Source organism: Nomascus leucogenys, chromosome 9 (assembly GCF_006542625.1).
Source record: "Nomascus leucogenys isolate Asia chromosome 9, Asia_NLE_v1, whole genome shotgun sequence".
NCBI lineage: Eukaryota > Metazoa > Chordata > Mammalia > Primates > Hylobatidae > Nomascus > Nomascus leucogenys.
This window is the reverse complement of record NC_044389.1, coordinates 65939530-65964607: the sequence shown is the minus strand read 5'-3', so window position 1 is coordinate 65964607 and position 25078 is coordinate 65939530. Positions and strand designations below refer to the sequence as shown.

Genomic DNA, 25078 nt, shown 5'->3' with positions numbered 1-25078 from the left:
GAGCGACTGAAACTGTTCTACGTACTATGCCCTGCGATAGAAACACAGTTACCTCTCCCCTTTCACGTAGTTTTCATTTGTGGTGAGATTCTCTCCCAGGCCACAAGACATTTCCTGCTCGGAACCTCGTTTAATAATTGTAAGTACTTTACAAGTAAGAACTTCTTTTAAAAACTTAGCATTGAAAAAAAAAGCTGTCTTTAAAAGTTATTTGATTTTCTTGTTTTTTTCTTAGCATGCTATATTTTGAGTTTCAGCTAAAAGACTAAGGTTTTCTTATCTAATTGCTTTAAATTTATACATTTAGTCAAATTCAACAATTTCATGCTAAGCATTTTGCCAAATGCCAGGCTTTTCAAAGTAGTGTAAGATCCCAGCCTTGAATCCTCATCAATTGCTGCTTTCTGCAGCAAACACATATTATACATTGTATTTAGTAACATGATCATTAATTTTACTCTTTATTTCAATATGTATGCATGTTGACTTATGCTGGTCTAATTTCTTTCTGCTTTACAAATATTCTATTTTATCCATTCAAAGTATTTAGAAGCAAAATATGGAATTTTGTAGATTTAGCTAATGAATTATAAGAATTCTTGAATTCTCACTATGAAAGTAAGAAAAACAGACTAGAATGCTTCAAAATTAAATTCTGGTGCTTCATTTATATGTATAGAGATGGAGAGATTATGAAATGGAAATGTTCCAATCAAAGCAAAAAAATGAAATTTAACATCAATAAACAGTAGAAAGAAGAGAAAAATCTCAATAATATGTCTAGTGTCTGGATTAATCAATATTAAAATATGTATTAATATTACCATAATTAATATCACGTATTATATTAATATTAATGTATTTTATTAAGATAGTGGGCTGTCCTCAGGAGTGAAGTGCTCATAGAAAGGAGAGACAAATACAAGATTGATTCTTAACTAATAGATAAAATTAAGGTGTGTAAAATATCAGCCAAATACTGCAAGACTTCCTGACATTGAGACCATTCCACAGAACTTCCTAAAGAAAGGTATTCTAGTCTCATTCTCCAAAGCTTGCCCACCAAGATTCCCATTTCACTACCTCCTGGCCCCACTTTTCCTGCATTTTCCAAGGTGGCCCCTGCCAACTTTTTTTTATCACTCTCTCTGCTCCTGTGGGGTTAAAGATGGCATGGAACAAAACAGCTGTGTGGTCACACCACAACAGGCAGAACGGCTGGCCACAGATGGGAAACCTCAGGCATCTCCTTAGCCCTTACCAAATCCAGCACAACACTTTTACACACCCTGGCACTCAATAAAATATTTGCTGAATTAAATTGGATCTGTAGTTATTAGTAACAGAAGAAAAATAAGGCCACTTGTCGTGGGTTACAAAGTGTGCTCTGCAAGGCCACTGGCATTAAAATCTCATGAAGTGCCCAGGGTACTGCACAGGCCCGCACCTGAAGGGAGAGGAGCTAGTTTGGAATGTGCTCCTGGGAATGCGGTAGGGTCTACCATGGGCTTCATCGCGCTGGAGGAGGGTATACTGTTTTTCGAATTCTCACCAAAGCAGCTACGTGCTCACCAAGCCATGTCTGTGAGAAGGGCCACCTTTTTCTAGTTCATAGGACAAAACCCTATGGCATAAGGGCAGCAGCCCTGCAGGTGCGCGTTACAGATTCTTAGACCCTAGCTCATTCTATCTAAACCACAATCTCTGAACAGTGTGTAGAATTCTACATTGTACAGATTCCTCAACCCTAGCTCATTCTAAGTCACAATCTCTGAGCGGTGTCTAGAAATCTACACGTTAAAGAGCAGTCCAAGTGGTTTTACTAATAGTAAGCTTTGAGGACCACTGAACTAAGGAGACAAGCTGGTACCTAAGGTCTTAGGAACTCTAGATTTTCAAGGAAGTTTTCTCTCCACTTATTGTTGACCTTTTACGTTGAATGGCTAAGGCTAAAGACTTCACGGCTGAAGCAGAGAATTGCGGTTGTTTGGAACAAGCAACAATTTTACATTTCTGTTTTACATTTGTTGCAACTTAAAAGATACCTTGAATTTTTAAATGATCACAGAGGCGCGTACAAATGAGTGTGTTTGCTTTCTCATCTCAGTTTTATAACTTTCAACAAGGTATTTCTTTGAATAAGATATCTCACAGGAGAAGTTATTAGACTCTTTTTAGAATAAGCTAGAAGTGACAGATGGAAGTCCTGGATAGCAGTTCCCTTTAGGACTACTCTTCTATGCAGGGATAAGCCGAGTAGACTTCTCCACCAATATAGGTAATCTGTGCTAGAAAAGAACTTATAATAGCATCAGAAACCTCCTGGGGCCCCCCATTCTGCTCCAGTTGCTAGTGCTAATATTCACAGAAGCACCTGGGTCCCTGCAATCTCCCACATTCAAAAGAGGAAGTCAAAAGTACAAAAGCAGTGAAGGAAACAGAAACAATGTTGACTGTTGGGCTACAGACTGTTGAGGCTACTACATGGAGGAAGTAATGTTCACACAAACTAACTGGCAGTTAGCATATGGATATTTGAGATACAGCATATATATATATATATATATATATATATATATATATATATATATAGTTTGTTTGTTTTTTGTGAGTTGGAGTCTCGCTCTGTCATCCAGGCTGGAATGCAATGGCGCCATCTCGGCTCACCACAACTTCCACCTCCCAGATTCAAGCGATTCTCCTGCCTCAGCCTCCCGAATAGCTGGGATTACAGGCATGCACTACCACACCCAGCTAATTCTGTATTTTTAGTAAAGACAGGGTTTCTCCATGTTGTGCAGGTTGGTCTCGAACTCCTGACCTCAGCCTCCCAAAGTGCTGGGATTACAGGCGTGAGCCACCACGCCCAGCCGATACAGCTGCTTACTATAGAATATAGAGATGATGGCCACTGAGTGGATTTCAAAGGCACTCAGAAAATGTTCAGGATTCAAACTGCTATGAAGTCTAACATTAGCCAATTTGAATACAAAAACACATATGCCATACTAGTGTAAAGACAGTCAAGTAAAGGAAAAACAATTAAATAATTGCAGGGTGGTTTTTATTCTGAAATCTTCAGATTGCTGTTATTACATTAAAAATCACAATATAGGCTTCTTGAAAAAATAAGGGTGTTAAATGAACATGTTTTTCCTCTGAAAGAGTTGTAGGATCATCTTTATTTATTGAATACCAGTTTCATGCCAAGCATTGGCTAGGGGCCAAGAGGGAAAGAAAATACAAACAGCTATAGTATCATTTATATGACTTGCCCCCTCCTTTTTTTTTTTTTTTTTTTTTTTTTTGGAGATAGAGTCTCGCTCTGTCACCGAGGATCCACCCGCCTCGGCCTCCCAAAGTGCTAGGATTACAGGCATGAGCCACCGTGCCTGGCCAGGTATGACCCCTTAAAAATTTTTTTTTTCTAGTCACTGGATTTGCTTTTTGTTTCTGAAAAGTATATTTCTTGTTTTGCTTATAAAAGAAATAAATGCTAATTATAAAAAAAATTATCGGCCATGGGTGGTGGCTTACACCTGTAATTCCAGTGTTTTGGGAGGCCAAGGCAGGAAGATCACTTGAGGCCAGGAGCTCAAGGTCAGCCTGGGCAACATAGTGAGACCCCCATCTCTACAGAAAACGAAAACAAATTAGCCAGGCATGGTGGTGTGCGCCTGTAATCTCAGCTACTCAGGAGGCTGAGGTGGGGGGATCACTTGAGCTCAGGAGTTCCAGGCTGCAGCGAATTATGATCGTGCCATTGCACTCCTGCCTGGACAACAAAGAGACCTTATCATAAAACAACAACAACAAAAAGTCTATCAGTCAATCACCTAGGGATAGCCACTTGACATTACTGATAATTAGCCTTTCATATTTTTTCTGGTATTTGATAACTAAGATGAAATGTAGAAGAAATTTGAATACATATTCTCTAGCATTTCCTGTAATGCTTTTTCCTCCAGGATTCCAAATGTGGGAAGCCATCACCCAAAAATATGGTTTCGACCATGTTAGTACTGGAGTTGGGATTTAAGGAAGATCTGGGCCCCACCTGTGGAGGTCTGAAGAGTCAGTTGAAACATTAGCCTTGTTTGCGTTTCCAGGGCTGGGCTCTTGCCACTGTTTGCTGTGCACCATCTGGAGCCTGCATCACGCACGGCCTCAGCCAGCCGGGAAGCGGAGAGCGTGGTGGCGGGGGCGCTAGTGAGCTCCTCCTGTGTACCAGGTCCCGAGCTAAGGTTTTGAGACACCTCAGTGAACTTGGCCCACAAAATTCCCTGCCTTTGTGGAGCTTACCCTCAGTGTTGGGGATTTGGGACTTAACTTTTCCCAAAGCCAAGCTAATTATTGTAAAAGGGGTGAGTGACGAAAACGGAATCCTTGCAAGGTCCTTACCTCTTATTTCATGAGATTGGCGGCATGAGTGTGTCTAGAGAGCTGTGGTTGCTTCCTCTTACACGTGGGCGTGTACACCAAGACTAGAATCCAGGGTCCATGTAATAAGCATTCAAATCAGCGGGCGGGGGAGGGGGTGGGTGATAGTTTCTAGTCTTACTTTCCGATCCCAGCGTTGCTCAGCCCATACCATCTGATAAAAACTTTTTACAATTTAGAAATGCCCGGTGAGCCTGGGCACCCTGAGCGACAGAGCGGCGGGTGCCCGGGTGGGAGCGGCGCCAGCCCTGCCCACCGCTGCGGCTCCTGGCGCCTGCCGCTGGGGCTGGGCTCCGAGACCGCGCGCCCGCTGCCGGGTTCACGCCGAGTCCCCAGCGGCGCGCCGCCCCGGCGAGTGGTTCCCCGAGGGCAGCCATCCGCAGGCGCAGTTCCCTGATTGTCCCAGCAACAATGGGCGTTCTCCTTGGGATAGATTCTGCGCGGGCTGCTCTAAGAATTTACCGGCAGGCAGGTCTGGTCCCAGCAGAGGAGACCCAGGGGTCCCAGAGCGGCGCTGGCGGGAGGCGTAATGCCAGGGGGGTGAGGGTTGATCCGAGAGCCCAGCGCGCGGCTGCCGCTCACAGTCCCCTTCCCGAGCGCAGAGCGGGCGGAGAAGGTAAGAAGCCCACCCACCCACTCCCCGCCTCCTGAAGCCCGTGCTTCAGACCTGTCCTGCAACTGGGGAGGAGCCAGGCGGGCTCTCCGCCTCCTCGATCCTCCTCCCTGAGCTGCCAGGCACACGTTCGCCTCATCCATCACCCGCCGGCTCTGCCCCTCAACAGGGGCTCCTCCACCTCCACGTACACATCCGCGGCTCATGCACGCCCTGAATGATCGGCTCGGCCGGACCCTCTGGGTTTTTGTTCACTTACTGGAACCTTCTTTTGCAGAAAATCTTGTTTGCTGTGGGATCCACGGATGAATCCGCCTCCCTCTTTTAGTACAAAAAAGCAATGAACGGCTATTATGGTACATTTTAAAAAAAAAACCAAGCAGAAGCCAAAACCACTTTAATGTCTATAGAAGGGCACATCTAATACATTTAAAATAAGCTTCAGCTGTTCTGAATACAGTTCATGGTATTTTTATTTAAAGACAAATTCTTTAGAATGAGCCTGTAAGGTGGGTAGGTCAGAAACCCCATTTTACAGATTAATAAGTGGACATTTAAATAACTAGTTAAATGATGAGTCTAAGATCACAGTTTCAGAAACCAAGACTTGGGCAAAGCCGCTCTCACTCCGAATCTAATTCATGTTCCATGACCCTACACTGCCTCTCATGATGTAGAGAAATGAGGAGTAACCTTACCAAATGTACTTCCTAATAAACTGCCCCTACCACACAGCAGGGTCCGTCAGGCCAGCGCTGACACAGGATTGCAGGCTCCCAGTAAATACGAAATGAAGGACAAGTCAGGAAGTGGGAAGACTGAAAAGGATTGCTCATCGGAAATCGGTCCAAAACAAAAAGAATAAATTAGGAACAAGAAGGGGGGATATACACAAAAGTTTAGGATGATGCCATTTTGGAGAATGCTATTTTCCATAATTCACCACTTTCGGCTATGATCACAGGTTGCTCGTTTGTTTCGCTCCCTGTGTGAATACCAGGTACCTGTCTAAAAACAGTACACGAGCAACACTCTTCAGCTCCCTTACCAACCACGAGAAGCAACTGTTCACCTTCCCAGTTCCGTGAATTCTGTGGTTTTTGTTTTGGGGGGTTTTGTTGAGATGGAGTCTCACTCTGTCGCCCAGGCTGGAGTGCAGAAGTATGACCTCGGCTTAATGCAACCTCCACCTTCCCGGTTCAAGCGATTCTCCTGCCTCGGCCTCCCGAGTAGCTGGAGTTACAGGCATGCGCCACCAAGCCTGGCTAATTTTTTGCATTTTTAGTAGAGGCGGGGTTTCTCCATACTGGCCAGACTGGTCTCGAATTCCTGACCTCAAATGATCCGTCCGCCTCGACCTCCCAAAGTGCCAGGATTACAGACGTGAGTCACCGCACCCGGCCCAGTTCGGTGAATTCCTTCCTCTCACCCCCAGGGTCTCTATCTTGTGAAGGGTGGAGATAGAAATTCTGTTCTTCAAACAGAGCAACTTCCTCTACACTGCCTCAGCATCCTGCCCCTAAAGTGGGCCTTTAAAGAGCAGCCTCGAGATTTCTTTTATATATATATATATATTTTATTATTATTATTATACTTTAAGTTCTAGGGTACATGTGCACAACGTGCAGGTTTGTTACATATGTATACATGTGCCATGTTGGTGTGCTGCACCCATTAACTCGTCATTTACATTAGGTATATCTCCTAATGCTATCCCTCTCCCCTCCCCCCACCCCACAACAGAGATTTCTAACACCACTCTGCATTTTCAGTCCACTGCTTTTAAGGCCCTGCACTGAAAATGCAAGCTCAGGCGCCCGTGGTCGTTGTGACCCAACCTGGAATCGGTCCCGGTCCGGCCCCCCAGAACTCCAACTGGCAGACAGGCATGTGTGACTGTTTCAGCGACTGCGGAGTCTGTAAGTGTGTGGGGAAAGAACCCCCTTATTTGATACCGAGGTGAATTACCAATGACTCAATCCTTCCCCCATTCCTCCCTTATTGTGTAGAAAAAGTTTCTAACTTATTACAGGCACTCTGCATGTCAGGCAATGGTATGTTCAGAAAAAAAAAAAAAAAAAAAAAGCCTCCGTATGGATAAGTTAATTTTCTCCAGCCCTTCAAAGAACAGTCTTACTCCCAAAGTAAGTTCTGGGTTAAGATAATAGCAACAGAGCTGATTGATTCTAACAACGAGCAGGTCTGGCCTGACTAAATAGACCTTACATTAATTTAAAAATTCCAAGTTGAACCTGATTTCTTTAGAAACACTGTTCTTGCAACATATAAATTAACCTCATTAATTTATAGTTACATTGTGTCCAGTACCCAAGGGATAGATTCATGGTTTCCATATGCGTTCAGAGAAGAACTATTTTAATGTATATATTTAGGTTTTTTACACACCTGAGAGTAAAGAATTCTGGAGGCAATTAGCTTGTCACTGGGAAAAAAAAAAATCTCTGACTGCTTTGTTTTCTTTTTCTTTCTTTCTTTCTTTTTTTTTTTTTTTTTTTTTTGAGATGAAGTCTCACTCTTGTCCCCCTGGCTGGAGTGCAATGGCATGATCTCCACTCACTGCAACCTCCGCCTCCCAGGTTCAAGAGATTCTCCTGCCTCAGCCTCCCGAGTAGCTGGGATTTCAGGCGCCCGCCACCACACCTGGCTAATTTTTGTATTTTTAATAGAGACAGTGTTTCACCATGTTGGCCAGGCTGGTCTCGAACTGACCTCAGGTTATCCGCCTGCCTCAGCCTCCCAAAGTGCTGGGATTACAAGCGTGAGCCACCGCGCCCAGGCTGTTTTCTTTTTATAAGATCTCTCTAAAAGATCTCTTACTTAGAGATGTCTCTAAATGAACTTGGAGGAAAGGAAGTTTGGGGTGTGATGGGCGTTGCCGAGAGGAACAAGGTGCTTAGTTCTCAATAATGACCAAGAAACAAACAAACCCACTTACAGAAAACTTGCTCTGAAGTCTATTTGCTTGTCTTGGTCCACATAGTACTCTAAGACAAGAAAATAAAATACATTATCCTTTAAAGTTGAAATTGACTTTGAATGAGAGTTGAATTGAACCTTGTTTTTGTTTTTCGTTTTTTTGAAACACAGTCTCACTTTGTCACCCAGGCTAGAATGTAGTGGTGCAATCTCCGCTCACTGCAATGTCTGTCTCTGTGGTTCACGTGATTCTCCTACCTTGGCCTCCGAGTAGCTGGGGTTACAGGCACGCACAGCCACACCCAGCAAATTTTTGTGTTTTTAGTAGAGACGGGGTTTCATCATGTTGGCCAGGCTGGTCTCAAACTCCTGACATCAAGTGATCCGCCCACCTTGGCCTTCCAAAGTGCTAGGATTACAGGCATGAGCCACCATGCCTGGCCTGAAATTGAACTTTGAATGTGTTAATAATTACACTCAGGCTGGGTGTGGTGGCTCACACCTGTAATCCCAGCACTTTGGGAGGCCAAGGCGGGCAGATCACAAGGTCAGGAGTTCAAGACCAGCCTGGCCAAGATGGTGAAACCCCGTCACTACTAAAAAATACAAAAATTAATTGGGCATGGTGATGGGTGCCTGTAGTCCCAGCTACTCGGGAGGCTGAGGCAGAAGAATTGCTTGAACCCGAGAGGTGGAGGTTGCAGTGAGCTAAGATCGCGCCATTGCACTGGAGCCTGGCAAGAGAGTGAGACTCAATCTCAAAAAATAAATAAATAAATAAATAAATAAATAAATAAATAAATAAACAAACAAATAAAATAAAATAAAAATAAAAAAAGAATTACACACTCAGTAGCACAGCAAGGGAAAATTACCTAGGGAACGAAACAATTGGGTTTGTTTTTTCACTCTCATTGTCTGGGGTGACGACTTAAGCTTCTCAGGACACCAGTTCAACATCTGCAAATCAAAGTGAGAATTAGACTACGTTGGTGAAACTTTCTAAAGATGAACATTTTAACCCTCTCACCCCTAGTATTATTATTACCCAATTAAATGAATACACAAGTTCCAGTCAAAGCTTAATTGCTTAATAGCAAATTTTCCTAAATGTAGATCTGATCAAATTATTCTCCCCTCTTAAAATGTTTCAGTGGGTTCCTCATAACTCTCGTGACACACTCTTAACACTCACCATTTTTCATCACCTGGTCCCCAAACTGCCTCAACCCCCAGTTAAATCCTCATCCCATCCCAGGGCTCCAGCCACACTGAATCAACACTAGCCTTTGCCAGGATATGCCAGATTACCTCGAAGAGGCTGTTTTCCTTTTTGTCCACCTTTAAAACATCTAATCATCCTTCAGTAGTCAGCTCAAACAGCATTTCCTACTCAGGGCCTTGTAGGCCCCATTTTTCTGGGTGACCTGTTGGTATTTTAAACACGTTTCTGTTGGAGAACTTTCCCTGTGATCTGCCTTCACTACTAGACGAGCCAGGGGCACTGTCAGTACTGAGGATAATGTCTGGAAAATGAATAAGTTTTACCTCATCAATGAACAAATGAATGAAGGCAGAACTATGACAAGAATGATATACTTTGCAAAGGTGTGGTCATTCCTGAAATGATTTGCGGGTGGAGGGAGAAACTGATGCAAAGCTGAACAGAAACATTGAAGATGGACTTAGCAGCAGGCTATGTGGCCAAGGCCCCATGACTTGGACTGCCATTTGTGAAAGCAAGCTAAACTTTCAGCTGTAGCAGGGGCAGAGTGGAGTAACATGTACCCTTGGTTTCATGTGTCTAGGTCTCTGTGGCACATTTTGTTTCCTGTGCCTTGGGTGTCAAGTTGCAGCTGATATGAATGAATGCTGTCTGTGTGGAACAAGCGTCGCAATGAGGACTCTCTACAGGACCCGATATGGCATCCCTGTGAGTCTCTTACCATACTCAAATATGCAACCACATTCAAAATAATTATCATAAACATGGAGATCATTTGATGTATACATCTTCTGAAATTGATTGATAAGAGTTCCCTAGCATGTGCAATCTTGCATTCAGTTGTAGCAACAGATCTTCTGGTTATGTGGCCTCCTTCTAGGTTTCTGTTGAAAACCTGAGAAAATAGATAACTCATATTTGCAATGGATGTCATACCATGGAAGAGGCTTATGTAGGATCTACTGTGCCATGGATGCATTACATGTATTATCTCACTTAATCCTCACATCATCTCTGTAAAGCGGGTAGGTCCACAACATTTTGCCAAAGAGAACTTTAAAGTTTTAAGAGGTGGAGTAATTCCCTCAAAGATAATAGTAGAGAAAGATACTCATTTCTAACTGTCCATTCATACACTTTCCATTACACCAACTCCACTTTGTGTAGGTGAGAGATTATATTACTTAGGGTTCTCCTAAGTGCATTAGAAACAGAACCAATAAGATTGGGAGTGGATGTGTGTGTGCTTGTGTGCATGTGTGTGTGTATACACATATATATATACAGGCAAACCTCAGATATACAGGTTTAGTTCTAGACCACCACAATAAATCGAATATTGCAATAAAGCAAGTCACATGAATTTTTTGGTTTCCCAGTGCACATAAAAGGTATGCTTATACTACACTATAGTCTATTAAGTATGCAATAACATTATGTCTCGAAAAACAACGTATGTACCTTAATTTTAAAATACTTTATGGCTAAAAACTACTACTAATAATCCATCGGAATCTTCAGCAGTTCATAATGTTTTTGCCTGTGGAGGGTCTTGCCTCAATGTTGGTGGCTGCTGACTGATCAGGGTGCTGGATACTGAAGGTTGGGATGACCGTGGCAATTTCTGCAAGTATGGCAACAATGGTCTGGGCGTGGTGGCTCACACCTATAATCCCAGCACTTCGGGAGGCCCAGGAGGGCTGATCACTTGAGGTCAGGAGTTAGAGACCAGCCTGGCCAACACGGTGAAACCCCTCTCTACTAAAAATGTAGAAATTAGCCAGGTGTGGTGGCAGGTGCCTGTAATCCCAGCTACTCGGGAGGCTGAGGCAGGAGAATTGCTTGAACCCAGGAGGGAGGCTGCAGTGAGCCCAGACTGCGCCTCAGCTCTCCAACCTGGACAACAGAGCAAGACTCCATCTCAAACAAAACAAAACAAAAACAAAAAACAAATAAGGCAACAATGAAGTCTGCCTCATTGATTGACCATTCCTTTCATGAAAGGAAAGATTTCTATGCATTTTACCTATAATAGAACTTCTTTCAAAATTGCATTCAGTCCTCTCAAACTCTGTTATGGCTTTATCAACTAAGCTTATGGAATATTCTAAATCCTTTGTTATTATTTCAACCATGGTCACAGCATCTTCACCAGGAGTAGATTCCATCTCAAGAAACCACTTTCTTTCTTTCTTTCTTTTTTGAGACGGAGTCTCACTCTGTTGCCAGGCTGGAGTGCAGTGGTGCGATCTCGGCTCACTGCAACCTTCGCCTCCCAGGTTCAAGTGATTCTCTTGCCTCATCCTCCCAAGTAGCTGAGACTACAGGCACCCGCCACCGCGCCCAGCTAATTTTTTGTATTTTTAGTAGAGACAGGGTTTCACCATGTTGGCCAGGATGGTCTGGATTTCTTGACCTTGTGATCTGCCCACCTCGGCCTCACAGTGCTGGGATTACAGGCATAAGCCACCGCACCCAGCCTCAAGAAACAGTTTACAGTTTTCTTTCTTTTTTTTTTTTTTGAAAGGGAATCTTGCTCTGTCGCCCAGGCTGGAGTGCAGTGGCACGATCTCAGCTCACTGCAAGCTCCGCCTCCCGGGTTCACGCCATTCTCCTGCCTCAGCCTCCCAAGTAGCTGAGATTACAGGCGCCTGCCACTACGCCCAGCTAATTTTTTGTATTTTTAGTAGAGACGGGGTTTCACCGTGTTAGCCAGGACGGTCTCAATCTCCTGACCTCATGATCCGCCCTCCTCGGCCTCCCGAAGTGCTGGGATTACAGGCTTGAGCCACCGTGCCCGGCCAAGAAACAGCTTTCTTTGCTCATCCATAAGAAGTAACTCCTCAAGTTTTATCACGAGATTGCAGCAATTCAGTGACATCTTTAGGATCCATTTCTAATTCTAGTTCTCTTGCTATTTCTACCACATCTGTAGTTACTTTCTCTACTGAAGCCTTGAACACCTCGAAGTCATCCATGAGGGATAGAATCAACTTCTTCCAATCTCCTGTTAATGTTGATATTTTGATCTCCCCCCAGGAATCATGAATATTTTTCTGTTTTGTTTTTTGAGACAGGGTCTCACTCTGTCACCCAGGCTGGAGTGCAGTGGCGCCGTCTAGGCTCACTGCAGCCTTCCCCTCCCAGGTTCAAGCGATTCTGCCACCTCAGCCTCCTGAGTACCTGGGGCTATAGATGTGCACCATCACACCCAGTTAATTTTTTATTTTTATTTTTTGGTAGAGATGGGTTTTTACCATGTTGACCAGGCTGATCTGACCTCAAGTGATCCACCTGCCTTGGCCTCCCTAAGTGCTGGGATTGCAGCTGTAAGCCACCACACCTGGCCAGGAATCTGAATGTTCTTAATGAAACCTAAAATTATTAATCATTTCCACAAGATTTTCAATTTACTTTCCCTAGATCCATCAGCGGTATCACAGCCTTCAAAAGTTTTTTTTTTTAAATAATAAGACTTGAAAATCAAAATTACTCCTTGATTGGCTGCAGGATAGGTGTTCTTTTAGAAGGCATGAAAACAACATTTAATCTCTCTGTATGTCTTCATCAGAGTTCTTGGATGTCTAGGTACATTGTTAGTGAACAGTAATATTTTGAAAATAATCTTTCTTTGTGAGTATAGGTTTCAATACTGGGCTTAATATTTGGTAAACAATGCTGCCAACACATGTGCTGTCATCAGGTTTTGTGGTTCCATTTATAGAGCACAGGCAGATTTAGCATAATATTTTTTTTCTCATGGGGTGGGGGAAAGAAAAGTGATTAGAATAATTCTTAAGGGCTCTAGGATTTTGCAAATAGTAAATGAGCATTGGCTTCAACTTAAAGTCACCAGTTGCAGTATCTCCTAACAAGAGAGTCAGCCTGTCTTTGGCAGCTTTGAATACAGGCACGGACTTCTCCTGTCTAACTTTGAATTTCCTTGATGGCGTCTTCTTCCAATAAGGCTGTTTCATTTTCGTTGAAAATCTGTTTTTTAGTGTAGCCACCTTCATCAATTATCTTAGCTAGACCTTCTGGATAACTTGGTACACCTTCTCCATCAGCACTTGCTGCTTCACCTTGTGATTTTATGTTATGGAGAAGACATTGTTCCTTAAACCTCATGAACCAACCTCTTTTAGCTTCAGACTTTTCTTCTGCAGCTTTCTTTTTTTTGTTGTTTTTGTTTTTGTTTTTGTTTTGAGATGGAGTCTCGCTCTGTCGCCAGGCTGGAGTGCAGTGGGGCATGATCTTGGCTCACTGCAAACTCTGCCTCCCGGGTTCAAGCGATTCTCCTGCCTCAGCCTCCCCAGTAGGTGGGATTACAGGCATGTGCCGCCACACCCAGCTAATTTTTGTGTGTTTTTAGTAGAGACAGGATTTCACCGTGTTGGCCAGGATGGTCTCAATCTCCTGACTTCGTGATCTGCCCACCTCGGCCTCCCAAAGTGCTGGGATTATAGGCATGAGCCACCGCGCCCAGCTTCTTCTGCAGCTTTGTCTCTCTTATCCTTCATAGAACCCGAAGAGCACTGGGGCCTTGCTGTGGATTAGGCTTTGACTTATGGGAATGTTGTGGCTGGTTTGATCTCCTATCCAGACCACTCAAACTTTGTCCAGATCAGCAATAAGGTTGTTTTGCTTTCCTATCATTTGTATGTTCACTGGAGTAGCGTTTAATATCCTTCAAGAGCTTTTCCACTGCATTCACAACCTGGCTAACCATTTGGCACAAGAGGACTAGCTTCCAGCCTCTCTCTGGTTTCAATATGATTTTCTCACTAAGCTTAATTATTTCTAGCTTTTGATTTAAGTAGGGGATATGTGACTCTTCCTTTCATTTGAACATTTAGGAGGCCATTGTAGGGTTATTGGTTGACCTAATTTCGATATTGTTGTGTCTCAGGGAATAGAGAGGCCCAAGGAGAGGAAGAGAGATAGGAGAACAGAACAGCTGGTCAGTGGAGCAGTCAGAATACACACATTTATCAATTAAATTTGCTGTCGGTATTAGTCCGTTCTCTCATTGCTATAAAGAAGTACCTGAGACTGAGTAATTTATAAAGAAAAGAGGTTTAATTGGCTTATGGTTCCACAGGCTGCATAGGAAGCATGGTGGCATCTGCTTCTAGGGAGACCTCTGGAAGCTTACAATTATGGCAGAAAGCAAAGGGGGAGCCAGCACTTCACATGACTGGAGCAGGAGGAAGGGGGACAGAGGTGCTGCACATTTTTTTTTTTTTTTTTTTGAGATGGAGTCTCGCTCTGTCACCAGGCTGGAGTGCAGTGGTGTGATCTCGTCTCACTGCAACCTCTGCCTCCCAGGTTCAAGCAATTCTCCTGCCTCACCCTCCTGAGTAGCTGGGAGTATGGGCGTGCACCACCACACCCATCTAATTTTTTTTTTTTTTTTTTTTGTATTTTTAGTAGAGATGGGGTTTCACCATGTTGGCCAGGATGGTCTAGATCTCTTGACCTTGTGATCTGCCTGCCTTGGCCTTCCAAAGTGCTGGGATTACAGGTGTGAACAACCATGCCCAGCCTCTGCTACACACTTTAAAACAACCAGATCTCATGAGAACTCACTCACTACTGGAACACAGTACTAAGGGGAAAATCTGCTGCTATGATCCAGTCACCTTCCACCAGGCCCCACCTCCAACATTGGGGATTACATTTGATGTGAGATTTGGGTGGGGACAACATCCAAACTATATCACCATCTTATATGGATGGGTGCAGTTCATGGTGCCCCAAAATAAATAGTAATATCAAACTCTTAATGATCACAGGTGGCCATAACAGATATAATAAGAATGAAAAAAATTGAAATATTGCAAGAATTTCCAAACTGTGACACAGAGACACGAAGTGAGCACATGCTACTGGAAAAAATGGCACCCTTAGACTTGCTTGATGCAGGGTTGCCACAAACCTTCAATTTGTAAATTGCAGCGAGCCAAGATTGCATCATTGTACTCCAGCCTGGACAAGAATGAAACTCCATCTCAAAAAACAAAAAAAAGTTATAGCTGATTATAAAATCATCTTTTAAAGAGGACCCAAAGTGAGAAAACAATTGTCTGTGGATGACAAAAACATTTTAGGGCAGCCTCAGTTAAAGGCACAATTGACAAGGAAATTTACTTCTGTGGTACACAGTCATTTAACATAATAATTATAATTATTATTGTTAACATGTAGAATTATAGCAGTTTTATATAATTTTGGAACATACACCAATAACACATTTACACAAATATAGACCAAAGAAAGTCATTTGATATTTGACAATGCTTCCTGTGTGATTTTTGTACCAAATAAGCCATTTTGAGACTTTAGAGGACCTAATATCTAAATATTAGGTTAGAAAGGGACATAATTTATCATTTGATTTTGGGAAGTTTGTCAAATATCAAAGGTTTAAAACACCAGATATCACAAAATAGAATCCCAAGTCACCATAAGTCATTCATTTGGCAAAAATAACTCAAAAAAATTAAAAAAAAAACAACCTTTATTCTGATAGAGGAGACTTAGCTTTCCAAATAAGACTCAATGAAGATAGCATGAAGCCAGCTGAATCTGTCTCTTCTTTCTGTCCTGCTTTTTTTGCCTGCCATTTACCCAAAGGAGAAAACAAAACTCTTTCATTATCTTTTAACATTACATAAAAATCATCTTTGAAAGAGAAAACCAAATTTCATGTTTGCATTAGTGCATCTTTAATGCTAAAGCTAGTTTTTACATGAAATTGTATATATCTATCCAGTTTTAATTAGTTTGACCATAAGGTAAGATTTTCATAAACTTTTTAGAATGCTTTATAATTTTCCATCAAACAGAAAATCCATTTTCTAAGAAAACCCTGTTATTTGGACACATGGGCCCAGATTCTGGCCCCACATCAGTGTGATTTTAATGTTTTAACCTATGGAAAAATGCTAAATAATTTTTTTTTAGCTCTTGGCCAACTTGTTTATACCCACAGAATTTTTTACAAGATCAACCCTTTACGAACCCTTTTCACTTTGCTTAAACCTTCAGTTTTGTCCCGTTACTCTTTTAGGTTAAGACAATCTTTAAAACCCTCAGGCCCGGCTCGGTGGCTCACGCCTGTAATCTCAGCACTTTGGGAGGCCAAGGTGGGCAGATCACAAGGTCAGGACATTGAGACCATCCTGCCCAACATGGTGAAACCCCATCTCTACTAAAAATACAAAAATTAGCTGAACATGATGGCGCGCACCTGTAGTCCCGGCTACTCGGGAGGCTGAGATAGGAGAATCGCTTGAACCCAGGAGGCGGAGGTTGTGGTAAGCCGAGATCACGCCACTGCACTCTAGCCTAGTGACAGAGCGAGACTCCATCTCAAAAAAAAAAAAAAAAAACCCTCAAAACTAGACAAAATTACATTCCCTTCAACAAAAGCCATATTCCTATGCCTTCTTATAATCTTTTTCCAAAAACACATTGCCTACACACCTCGTATGTAAAACTGTTTCTCCAGTGGTCTCAATTACATGTTACAATATTAATTCTTAGCAACTTTTATTTTTAGTGAAAACTCTGATAAGTAAGAGATTTTAATTATGTATTAGGGGTGGAGCCTAGGACATTAGACAGAAATGAAGATAAGGTCAGACTCTTTTTAGCATAGCTAGCGGGCATGGCTCTCCATATGTTCCCAGGCCTTATATATTATCTAAGCCTCCAAAGTAGGTAAATCAAACACTTTTCAAAAGTCAAAGAAACAGTTTGACCTTAAAGCATTTAGCAAATCTGACCTTAATTTAGGGCAAATGTCTACATTTTCAAGACAACTTATTTTACCAATAATCTTTAAAACTGTCCTTATTTCCAAAAGATTACTAAAGCCACGTGAACAAAAAGGCATTAAAGTTTCTATTTTTCTGACAAAATATTTTATTTAAGCGCTTTTTTCTAAGCCAATTAATCAGAGCTCTTTTATATATAAACATCACACACACACACACATACACACACACACACACACCCCACATGTAAATACAGACAGACGGAAGATTGGGCACTTGTAAGATTTTTCATTTGCCAGTTTCTTAATTGGATGACTGGCTTCAGGGTGGAGCCCTTGGAGGAACAGGGCTGGGACAGCATGCGTTTCTAGGACCAAATAAGTAGCAAATAAACAGCTGAAGGCAAGACAGATCTCCAAAGTTAAAAGGTGCCGTTTTATACTGGTTTCTCGATACCCAAAAGGCGGGAAACACTACGGGAGAAGACAATGCAGTGCTTTTACCAACTGTGCATTTCATTGCAAGGCAACCTAAAGCCAGTCAGCCCATTTTGTAATCAGCCCATCCTCATGAGAGTCTCATCTCCCAGTGAGGGGTGAGGATGTTGCCTTATCTTCCAGGTGGCCAAGAGCATGCTTCTCTGATCCAAGTGTGCAGAGTCAAGTATCCGTCCATAACTACTATTAGCCACCCCTTAAAGGTACATTTCCTACCTAGTTATTATAACCAAAGCTCTCTCATAATGCAAAGTAATTGCTGATACCTCCCACACCCACCCCGCCCCGCAAACTCAAAACCGTCACATAACGCAGTGCAAGACAGAACAGAGCCTTTGATTTTGAGAAGGATCTATCCACTTTGGGTCTATCCAGTTCCTGGGGTTTCATGAGGAAAAGTGTTTTTTTCCAAAACGTGGTCTCTGGTGCCTCCTCTGTTTTTCCCAATGAGTCCTAGGCTACCAGAAGTTATCTTAGGGCCTCTCATGTGCCTTAAGGATGACAAGTCAAAAAAAAAAAAATGGAGAAAAATAATTCGGTCAACTGAGAAGAAAAAAATCTTTTTTTCAGAAAAACAAGTTCTAAGAAGAGAAAAACACAAAGGCCTTTTAAATATACCTATAGCTTGTTTATCCACTTTTAATTAAGCTGATTTTTAATCATAGTACTCTTTAAAAAAATAAATCCTTTCAGATACCTTATTACCCGAATTTAGCCATGCCAAGTGGCCAATATTTCTGGTTTCTGAACTTTACCAAAGGTAACCTCCTAGGTTCCTCAAGGACATGGTGAACAGTTTCTTTTTTACGAGATTTACAATCTCCACAAGGTAGTTCAGAGAAAGGAAAATTCAAGAGGGGAAATCAGAAGCTCTCCTTTGGTGGAAAAACACCTCAATAAATGGCAAAGTCACACAAATAACAAACCAGAAAGGAATCATTCCAGAAGCCAACAATTGAACCCAGGCCACTGCAGTCAAAAAGATAAAGCCTTAGCTGCTGAGCTATATAGCATTGAGCAGTTTCTACTGCTTTTTCCAGAAGGAGCCTAAAGAAGCCAATTTCAAGCTTACAAGGCTTTTATCTGCTCAAGAAAAATTTTTTGGACTAACTATGACGTGAACCCCCAAATTCCTGTCCTCTGGATGGTGGAAACCAAAAGAAAGTATCCCCATATGGTCACAAGATTTAGCTCTTAAGGACACAAAACAAGACATAGAAATTTCTTACAGTATTGGCTATCATATATCAAGTAGGAAAAATAAGTTACAGGATAGTATGACCTCATTTTTAAAAACCAAAAGAACTCCTGAAATGCCAAACTCTATATGTCTATGTCCATAGCTGTATCTTCGTCTCATCTATATTTATATGAGTCATGGGCATAGAACAAAATCTAAGGAAAGAGGATACACAGCAAATTATTAATAGTTTATCTCTGGTGGTAACATTGGGTAGAAAGGGATTAGATTGTTATTTTCACTTAATATTGTTCTGTGTTTCAATTTGTCATTAAAATTATCTATAGCATGCATTTAAAATTGTTTTAATTTTTATTTAAATGTTGTTCACAAGTGCTGTCAATAAGCATTTCTTTTTTGTAATTCACAAAATGATAAATATTTTTAAGTGAAAATATAAAATAGTTTCAGCTAGGTGCAGTTGAGCACGCCTGTAGTCCTAGCCTGGAAACTCTTTTTCAGGAGGCTGAGGAGGTGAAACTGCTTTTGCGAAATTATGACTGAGACAGTGAAAGAGATCTAACTTAACTGACTCCATCTTACTTCTAACCGCCAAGCTGTCCTTGTTCATTCCGGGGTGTAGGCTGAACTAACTTTGGGAGAAATGTAGTTTATAGTTTAAACAAACACGGTAATAGCCCTTTCCCAAAGCAGACCTCCCTTTTGCCTGGGGGCTAGATTGCCTTTGTAGGACTAACACTAGCCACAAGATTGGAAATTATAGTTTAGAAGTCATGGAGCTGGAGGCTACAAGGTTCCGACCCTCCCTAAACTGCTCCTAAGATCAGTGCTTGATATAGTTTGCAGACCCTGCACTTGATGGAGGTGAGGGTTCATCTAGTGCCCTGCCCGTGACTGTGTTCAGTTTCAAGTCTATTAAATGCCAGGAATGTAAATGCCACCGTTTTCTAATGCAGCTTCAATTTTTTTATTTATCAAAACCCTGAAACAAAGTGTTTTTAAAATCATCTAATTTTACAAAGTAGTCCCCAAAAGTTTCTTCCTTACTTCTTCCCTAGAGCTGATGTCTTGGGAATTTTCCTCCATAGCTCCAAATCACACACTTGTATTGCGACTTCTTGACTTTTAGTTAGAGGCATTATCTGTTAACCTCCCACTAGGGAAGATGTGAATTTAGTTCTGTTTTCTCCTCCTCCCCCACCACGCACATGTGCCCTCTCCCCCTACCCCATTCTTTCCGATATAGTTATATGGTTAATTCCATATTCAGTGTTTACATTATGATACTTATATTTGTTTTATTCAACTTCAAAGCTGAGTCGTGTAGTAAATATGATTGCTTTTTCTTCTCAATTTTGTTTCTCCTGGTATTGGTAATTATTGAGTTTTTGTTAGTATTGTTCCTCCATTTACTTGTGAGTCCTTTAACCCCAAATTGTTCGCAACACCTTCAACACATAGATGTTTTATCATTTTCATCTTCATGATGAAATCATTTCCAGTCCCACTACCTTTTAAACTAGTTGCCCATTACTCCTAGTGCTTAGCTCTCATCCTGGGATCTCCCTTCACCATGACCCTGGAGATTCCATTAGCTTCTCTCCTGTATTAGACTCCTTCTTCTTATCTTCCTCTTTCTTGGTTTACACCTGTATTTCGGTGGAGCACATCCTCTGCTAACTTCCTATGACAGAGAGGAGGTCCAGGAGAAAAGAGTTTTGAAATTCTACTTCCTAAAGATATTTAACTCTCATACTTGATAGTTTGGTTGGACATCTCCTTACGTTTTCAGAAACGTAAATTATAGAAAAATATTTTCTGTCATAAAATGAGACATTTATATGAAAAAGCGAGGTAACGTTTTCCTAAATGTATTCATCCAAACTCCGAATCTGAAAGATCAGTGCCTTCTGCTTCTCTTCAAGATGTGGCAAGTCTTAATTCCAAATAGGTGAATTTTATATGTTTACTTCTTTTTGGTTTTCAAACAGGGATCTATTTGTGATGACTATATGGCAACCCTTTGCTGTCCTCCTTGTACTCTTTGCCAAATCAAGAGAGATATCAACAGAAGGAGAGCCATGCGTACTTTCTAAAAACTGATGGTGAGTCAATGCAAACATGCCTCTCAGAATATGTGGGTTTTTAGAAATATCACTAAAGACTTTGTCAATTATTCATGGTTTTGAATAATTCAGCAATAACTATTTCTTAAGTCTCCTGAAGTGCTATCATAATATCAAGATTGGCTTTAATTTTCTTCTTATGAAGAAGATAGCTCTATACTTTGAAACCATATTTTAGTAAATAAAGGAATGGTGAATTTTCTAAACTTCTCAGAATTCTGGTGATCTATTAAGGAAGCACTTACCACTTGTAAGATACCAGAGTATGGTGAGATACAAAAGAATTAGAAAACATGTTCCCTGCTAAGACAAACAAGGTGACAAAAGGAATTGGTAAATAATTATAAAATAGAAGAGCAATGAAAATAACATACTGTATGATATTTGGATTGATTGTGGCATAAAGCATCTATCACAGCAAGGTGAGGTTAAATAGAAACTCCTATTGGAGAAGTTGAACTTCGAAAGAGGTGAACACAGAATTTAGAATGCTTGGAAATGTTATATAGAATTCACCATCTGAAATTCAATCAAGTCATTTTCAACTAATTTTTCTCAGGACTATCTATTGAGGATATAGTTAAGTAGAAATCAACATGATTTACTCCATCCCCTGTAGAATATATCTTGACTATGGGAAGAACACAATTTTTCTGCTCTTTGTAATATGCAGTTTCCTTCCTGAAGTGATAAGCGCTCTGTATAGGTTAATAAAAATAACTCTTGGGAGATACGTAAACAAATGTTCATTTACTTAGCAAGTAATGTATCAAGGATCTAGGATCAAGTCTATATTATCTTAGCAAGTAATGTATCAATGTATCAATATCTAAGACTAGGTAAGATACTGTTAGGTATTGTGGTAGGGTTGGGGAGCAAGATAAATAAGCTAGTCCCTCTGTCATTATAGAATTTATACTAAAAAAGGCGGATTAGACAAACCCCTAGCTGAAATGCAGAATTCAATTAATGCCTATAGACAAAGCAATATTTTATGTTCAGAGGAGGAAAAGATCACGTCTTGTAAGATGTATAAGTGAAAGTTTCTTGAAAGCAGTGATTTTTAATTCTAAACGGGAAGTGCGTGTTAGTTCACAACAAGAAACAGATGGCACTCAAACTGTGATAGTTCAAGGATTTAATGAAGACTAATTATAAAGGTGTGAATGGGGCATTGTAGGGAAATGACAAGGGATGGCGTAATAACCTGTCTGGCAACAGCCCCAGGGAGGAGAAGAGGGAGCAGTGAACTGAATCCTTAAGGAGAGAGCCCTGTGAAGAAGCCTGCCCTGAAAGAAACAGTATCCTCTTAAGAGAGGGTTGTGAGCAGCCCGAGGCAACCTACAGAACTGAAAAAGTACCCTGACCTCACTTTCGGATGTCCTTCTGGGTTTCCCATTGGCTGAACCCACCAGAAAGGCAGAGGGCAGCAAAGTGTCACTGTAGTCCACAGGTCGCCTCCCAGGGCACACAGCAAGATGGTCAAGGGAGTAAGTAAATCAGATGGGGGCAAACAGAGGATCACTGACTCAAGATGTGGTTTTAATTAATAGAAATGGAGGCTGAGTGCAGTGGCTCATGCCTGTGATCCCAGCACTTTGGGAGGCCAAGGCAAGAGGATTGCTTGAACCCAGGAGTTCGAGACCAGCCTGGGGAACATGTTGAAACCCTGTCTCTTCAAAAAATACAAAAATTAGCTAGATGTGGTGGTGCACGCCTATAGTCCCAGCTACTTGGGAGGCTGAAGTGGGAGGATCACTTGAGCCTGGGAGGTAGAAGCTGCAGTGAGCTATGATCACACCACTGCACTCCAGCCTGGGCAACAGAACAAGACCCTGTCTCAGAAAAAAAAAAAAAAAAAAAAGGAAAAGAAAAAGAAAAGAAATGGAATGTTGCTTCTAATCAGCAATATTAATGAAACTAGAGAGGCAAAAAGAGAGAAAATATCTTTATGAGCTTAGGTGCAACTTGGCTAGAACATATGGCATAAGTAGAAAAATAATGAAAAATAAGAGATTTTAAAAAGTGAGTTGGGGCCTTAGCATGCAATGTCTGAATACTAAGCTAATGACTTGGTAGGAATTGGGAAATTATTGCAGGCTTGAAGTAAATGAATAGAACTACTCTTTAGAAATACGAATCTAAGGCTGGGCATGGTGGCTCATGCCTATAATCCCAACACTTTGGGAGGCCGAGGTGAGAGGATCACTTGAGCTCAGGAGTTCACCACCAGCGATCAGCCTGGGCAACATAGCAAGACCTCATCTCTACTAAAAGGTAAAAATAAAAATAAATAAAATTTAAAAATAATATTAATTTAATAGTAGTATATAGTACAGACTGTACAGGATGAGGCCAGAAGCAAAGATGGGGAGTTAGACCATTCCAACACTGTTTACTTAAATAAATACATGAAACAATTTGGATCAAATATCTACCCACACATTCATAGTAATGAGTCCTGATAGCTCAAGTGTTTTCTTTAACCTCAGGGAAAATATCTCACTGAATCTTTAGATGGGTTTGAAGTAAAATACCTTGGCGGTCCTGACTCCTCCTCATCAACTTGGACCCTACATCACTCACTGGCAATAAAACTTTAGACATACAGATATCAAAATGGGGAGAAACAAGAGAGAAAGAGCAAGGAATAACAACATGATTTTTGTTAAAATAGATTGAGACGAAGGACATAGGAATCCACTGGAAAAGCTCTGCATAGTCCAAAGTGGAACACTTTGAGGAACAAAATAAGGTCGTGTTAGATTATAACCCAAAGTGTAAAATATCTATGAGTTTATACTGACATAAATGATTGAATAAAATTTGAAAATTGAAAAAAAAAGTATGTATGTTGAAAGCAGGGAAAACTGGGAATTTTAAGAGCGAAGAAGTGGCAGGAGAATTTCTGTATGGGGGGAGAGACATATCTCCCATACAGAACTCCGGATATTTAGGTAGATACTCCTTCCTCAAGGAGAGCGGCATGATTCCCCACCCTGAAGTGGGGGTTTGCATAGTGACTTCCTTCCAAAAAGTACAGCATGAAAAGTACAGCATACAAGTACACTCTCTGTACTGTATGGAGTAACTCCACAATGGAGAAACCTGACACAATGACCTGAGCCAGGTAATCAATGTCACCATCATTGGTAATAAGTCATATTGACAGTTTGCACCCCTGATTTGATGTGATGAGAATGGCACTTTACCTTTGTGGTCTTTCTCCCGAAACCTCTTAACTCCAGTCTAACCGTGAGAAAAACATCAGACAAACCTAAACTGAGGCACATTCCACAAAAGACCTGACTATTCCTCCTGAAAACTGTCGAGGTCATCAAAAACAAGGAAAGACTGAGAAACAGTCACAGTTTAGAGGAGCCTAAGAGAAGATGACAATTAAATGTAATGTGGTATGCTGGATGAGATGCTGGAACAGAAAATTAAAGTAGGTAAAAACTGAGTAATCTGAAGATAGCATGGGCTTTGATTAGTAATAATGCATCAGTATGGGTTCATTAGTTTTGACAAACCTCCCATAGTAATGTAAGATGTTAACCACCAGGAAAATTGGGTGCTGGATACATGAGAGCTCGCTGTACTACCTTTGCAACTTTTCCGTCAATCAAAAATAATTCTGCAATTAAAAGTTTATTAAAAATTATAAAAGTACATTAAGAAAATTCAAAACTCTTCTTTGTGTGTCCTTTATAGGTGAAAAGCTGTTACCGAAGCAACAAAATTCAGCAGACACCTCTTCAGCTTGAGTTCTTCACCATCTTTTGCAACTGAAATATGATGAATATGTTTAAGTACAACTGATGGCATGAAAAAAATCAAATTTTTGATTTATTATAAATGAATGTTGTCCCTGAGCTTAGCTAAATGGTGCAACTTAGTTTCTCCTTGCTTTCATATTATTGAATTTCCTGGCTTATAAACTTTTTAAATTACATTTGAAATATAAACCAAATAAAAGATTTTACTGATAAGATTCTTCATGCTTCTTTGCTCTCCTTAAAATGTCTTTTTCACTAGTTAATTCCAAGGGTCAGTCTCATAATTTTGTTCTTATACTTTGGTTTCTTTTTTCTTTTTTTTTTTTTTTAATAGAGTTGGGGGTCTTTCTTTTTTTTTTGAGATGGAGTCTTGCTCTGTTGCCCAGGCTGGAGTGCAGTGGCGTGATCTTGGCTCACTGCAAGCTCCACCTCCTGGATACAAGCAATTCTGCTGCCTCAGTCTCCCAAGTAGCTGGGAT

General features: G+C 41.2%; 1 protein-coding gene across 2 annotated transcripts; it reads left to right on the top strand.

The window, feature by feature from the left end:
• PLAC8 (placenta associated 8) lies at nt 1–24817 on the top strand. 2 transcript variants are annotated; one of them, XM_003265833.4, is made up of 5 exons: nt 1–139; nt 6826–6972; nt 9799–9923; nt 20686–20799; nt 24535–24817. In XM_003265833.4, the coding sequence occupies exons 2-4, from the start codon at nt 6855–6857 to the stop codon at nt 20788–20790; spliced, it is 348 nt and encodes a 115-aa protein (XP_003265881.1). In that variant the 5' UTR covers nt 1–139; nt 6826–6854; the 3' UTR covers nt 20791–20799; nt 24535–24817. The 2 variants fall into 2 exon arrangements, with proteins under 2 accessions (XP_003265881.1, XP_003265883.1); XM_003265835.4 differs by lacking the exon at nt 1–139 and adding an exon at nt 4893–5056.
• The last annotated feature ends 261 nt before the right edge of the window (nt 24818–25078 follow it).